We start from the raw sequence: 4,245 nt of genomic DNA, 5'->3' as shown, positions 1-4,245 counted from the left end.
CATTTCCTAATAAAAATTTGACCCATGAATCGACTAATTCCAGCACTGGACGGTGAAGCTTCAACAGTGGCTGTTCACCATAATAAAACCCAAAAGCAAAAGCAAAATCAGAAATTATAAATCTATCCAACAAAATCAAGCGAAATTTATTTCAGACTATATCTTAAAAATGGAGTACTTGGACGTGCTGGGAAGTCACCTGTAAGGGATACAAGTTTGGGGTTTTCTCTACCATGCTTGAAATAAAATAGCTGAGCAAAAAAATGAAGGAAATAAAATAACAAAACCATAATTCTTACCTTTTTAGGGGATGGAAAAACCCAAATCTATCTTCAGAATTTCTGCTTCCCTCGTTCCTTTCTCTTCTTTTTATCTATTTTTTCTGAAATAATTTTTTTTGACTATATGGGATATTTTTACACTTAAACCTTAATATATAATTTATTCACATCATACTAATCATACATTTATCTATGTTACACATTTCATGCAACTTAAGCATGCATATATACATACTGCATGTTACATAATTAAACATTTAAACCTAAAATCCATTAATAAAAAGCAAACAAACCCTATATTAAATATAAAATATAATTCATAAGTGCAATCCAAATGGCTAGAGTGTCTTTTTAAAAAAAAAAAGAGCTAGCATCATGGATTCAACATGAGGTCAAACAAAACTGTAGTTTCATAGTCACTAAATTTACTAATACCAGCGACCAGCTGTATCCACCAGATAATGGCAGATCTCAGTCTCCAATATCCGGTACAAATCCAGTTGTTTTTGTTATTTTAATTATTTAATATGGCATGATGAAGACAATGTCTAAGACAAAACACCTACTGTCTTCTGAGAGACTTCTAGATCGTCCAACATGACCATAGAAAACCCCCAAAGCTGCTAACTCTAGCTTGGCTACCCTTTGATTCATCACCATTATCCATGAATAAAGTTCCTCTGCAAAACCCCATTATCAGACCTTTACTGTTTTCTTCCTAAATTGCTATTCATATCATTCTATTTGTATACAATAACAATGAAAAAAACTGTATAACTGGAAAATGGTTCTTCGCGTGACCCTACAAGTTGACTCTTTCATGGCCAAAATCTAATAATTATTTATTAAGTACTCTTGACGGTTTATTGATTTTTGAACTCTAATCCTTAAAAGTTGTATGATAAATAATAATGAAACCAACGAGAGGGAGAGAGATGTGGAAATAAAAGCCTTGAAATGTAATTTATTATGAAGTTCACAACATAATATATATATATAATTTAATATAAAAGATTCAAGCTCCAAACATTGCTGTTTTTTGTTTCCCTCACACCAATTTCATATCTTAATTTCCTTGAAACTCAGACATACAAACTCAGTTACTATAACATTATTATTAAAGCTAATTAAGAATAAAACCAACAACATAAAAGCTAGGCTAGCGACTTTGAGAAATTCAACCATGAACAAGTCCATATGATAAGGCCATCAGTAGGATCGCGGCTTCTTTCTCATCCTGAGGGAAAACTCCATGAAAAGCCGAGCTCTTGCTCAATATTATCCTCAAGTCCTCAAAACAAAGCTTGTTTCTACCTTGGGATTGGGAACTGAGTTTGCACTTTTTGTTCTTTAACGTTGCAACACAACCATTACTTGATCTCTTGGCCTTGTTTTGAACCTTATTCTTCATGCTTGTCGTTGTCTCAGTTGCAACAATAGTTCCATTGGACGCTGTTGCCGCTGCCGCTGCAGCCATTGCTCGTCTCGCTTTTCTTTGTCGAATTCCGCAGGCGTTGCAAAGAGACTGCAGTGCGACCAAAAGGTGAAAAACAGAAAAAAAAAAAAAAGTCAATTAATTATCTCAAAAGTTATGTAGCAATTGTATAGGGTATTGATTAGAAACGAGTGGAAATTCAACTATACCTTGGGACCTCTAGGGCCACTCCTCCAAAGAGGAGTCTTAGTTGTGTTGCAATCAGCACAAACCCTACTTGGATTGTTGTTGATATCATTATTGTAGGAAGAGTTGCAGCTGTTATCTGGAGATGGTGAGGGCTGATTCTGAAGCTTCTGGTCTTCGATTTTCGGCGAAGAGCTTTTCGATAAATCGGTGTGATGGGAACTCATCATCTTCCTCAAAATCCTCAGCTTTGAAGGCATCCACTTAGTAGAACTGTCCTCATGGTGATGATCACTTTCGACCCTTTCTTCTTTTTTCCATAATGATAACTTGAGTCCGCAGTCACTGTTCTCCAATGCCCCATCTTTTGAAACATATATCTTAGCCTAAACAAAATGATCATATCATAACCCTAAGTGATCATCACATTAAATTTTAATAAAATAAAAGAGTGAAGTGGTAATTATAATATCACCTGATCTTGAAACTCCTGGGGTTCCCTTTGACAAGAACCTGCTCCTAGGTGATGAACAGTTGAGGAAGAAGAAGAGGAAGAAGGTTGAGATTTAAAGGTAAAAAGGTGGTGGTGTTGGTGTTGATCATCTTCGTTAAGGTCAAAAGGAAAAGGATAAAGGGATGAATAGCAATTACTAGAAGACATTAGGGAGAGAGATCAGGTGATGAACAGCAATGATATGTTGTTGGTGTTGTCCAGTAAAGGTGGAGGATCGAAAAAAAAAAAGGCAAAGAAAAAAAGGAGGGGTATTATGCTATTGAAGGGTAAACCACTTTAGAGAGAGAGGGAGAGCAAAGAAATAACAGGTTCACGTGATTTGATATATATGAGAGACCAGAACCAACATGTTTAAAAAAGACAAAAAGGAAATAAAAGGAGAAGTATGGAATGCTAGGCTACTGCTCCATCCTATTCAGAAATATTTAAAGGAATAATAATAAATTTAAAAAAACCCTATCTGCAGGAATTTTTTACTCACCTTTTGATGTCATTTCGAAAGAACAGAAAAGATAGACTTCTTTCAATATTTCATGATAGCCACACAAATTATTCATATAATATTTCATTAATTTAAACATATAAAACAAAAATTGATCCCAATTGTGATCTTCTCACAGATTGTGACCTTCATGTTAGTTAGTACTATATACAATATATATAATTTATTGACCCAAAAATCTGATCATCTTCACACAAATTCTAATCTTAATTTCTAGTATTATAATAACACAATATAATTTAATTTCTCTATGAATCTTTATTAAACTGTAAATTAGCATTATGGTGAACCATAGGATTAAATTGGTTAAACCTTTTCTTTTCTAGTATATACCTAGAATTTGCTAGTAAGATGACAGATATGGTGACGCATGATACAGTCAGAGAATACAAAGAGCATTATATCTTCAGATATATATAGTTCTATATGAGGGAATATTTTATATAAGGAAAATTGGAGCATGCGGTGCATACATAAATATGAGTACTAGAAGAGAAGGGCTACAGTTTTCATGAGAAAGACATATATGTATACATGTGATATATCTCCATTCTTCACTACCTTAGTCTTGCCAAAAAACATTCAATGCATTGTTCAGGCAAGAGACAAATGCAGCACCCCACAACTTTGCCAATTGCCATAATCATGAATCTTAGAATTAATACATGTTCTTTCACCACTGACGATATCATGCTCCTTATATAATTTCATTTTTACATATAACTATACATACACATTTCCCTTTCACCTAGGAAACGTTTAGATATATATTAGAAGGCAGGCAGCTGGCCATATATCATTTGTATATCATTTGTTAAAATTGAGAAAAAGAAAACAAAATATTTAGGCTAGTTAAGCAACCAAGATAGTTCTATCTTTGAAATATTTAGAGTTGTTGAGATATATTTGAGGAAGTGCCCACTTCTTTTATTACTGCAACAATTAGCAATTTGTCATATTAGAAGATTGATAATTTATTGAACCATATCTTTAAGTTGAGCTAAGATTGTGGATTATATTTAGCTCATCAATGAAGATCATATTACTTGGAGGAAACCTATTTGAAGAATTAGATCGGATCAAGTCTATTTAATCCATTGCATTGAGGAAGTTGGATTGGATCAAACTACATCTATGTTACCTTTATTATTATTATTATTATTATTATTATTATTATTATTATTATTATTATTAAGCTATTTTAGCTACATTTTAGAAAGGACTGTGATTGATCTACATTATGTTAGCAGGTCTCGAAAACACTATATGATTAAGAGACATGTATAGGTTGATGTACTTTTATTGAAAGCGCTTAATCTACTCAAGT

General features: G+C 33.1%; 1 protein-coding gene across 1 annotated transcript; it reads right to left on the bottom strand.

Annotated features, from left to right (window-relative positions):
- Positions 1 to 1,219: 1,219 nt before the first annotated feature.
- On the bottom strand, positions 1,220 to 2,847 carry LOC108485411 (GATA transcription factor 21-like). The gene is made up of 3 exons (XM_017789244.2): positions 2,378 to 2,847; positions 1,926 to 2,288; positions 1,220 to 1,806 (listed from the first exon to the last, which is right to left on the bottom strand). The coding sequence occupies exons 1-3, from the start codon at positions 2,561 to 2,563 to the stop codon at positions 1,459 to 1,461; spliced, it is 897 nt and encodes a 298-aa protein (XP_017644733.1). The 5' UTR covers positions 2,564 to 2,847; the 3' UTR covers positions 1,220 to 1,458.
- Positions 2,848 to 4,245: the final 1,398 nt, after the last annotated feature.

This window comes from Gossypium arboreum, chromosome 6, assembly GCF_025698485.1.
Source record: "Gossypium arboreum isolate Shixiya-1 chromosome 6, ASM2569848v2, whole genome shotgun sequence".
In the NCBI taxonomy this organism is placed as follows: Eukaryota; Viridiplantae; Streptophyta; class Magnoliopsida; order Malvales; family Malvaceae; genus Gossypium; species Gossypium arboreum.
Note: the sequence above shows the minus strand (reverse complement) of the source record. Positions and strands in the feature narration are given on the sequence as shown.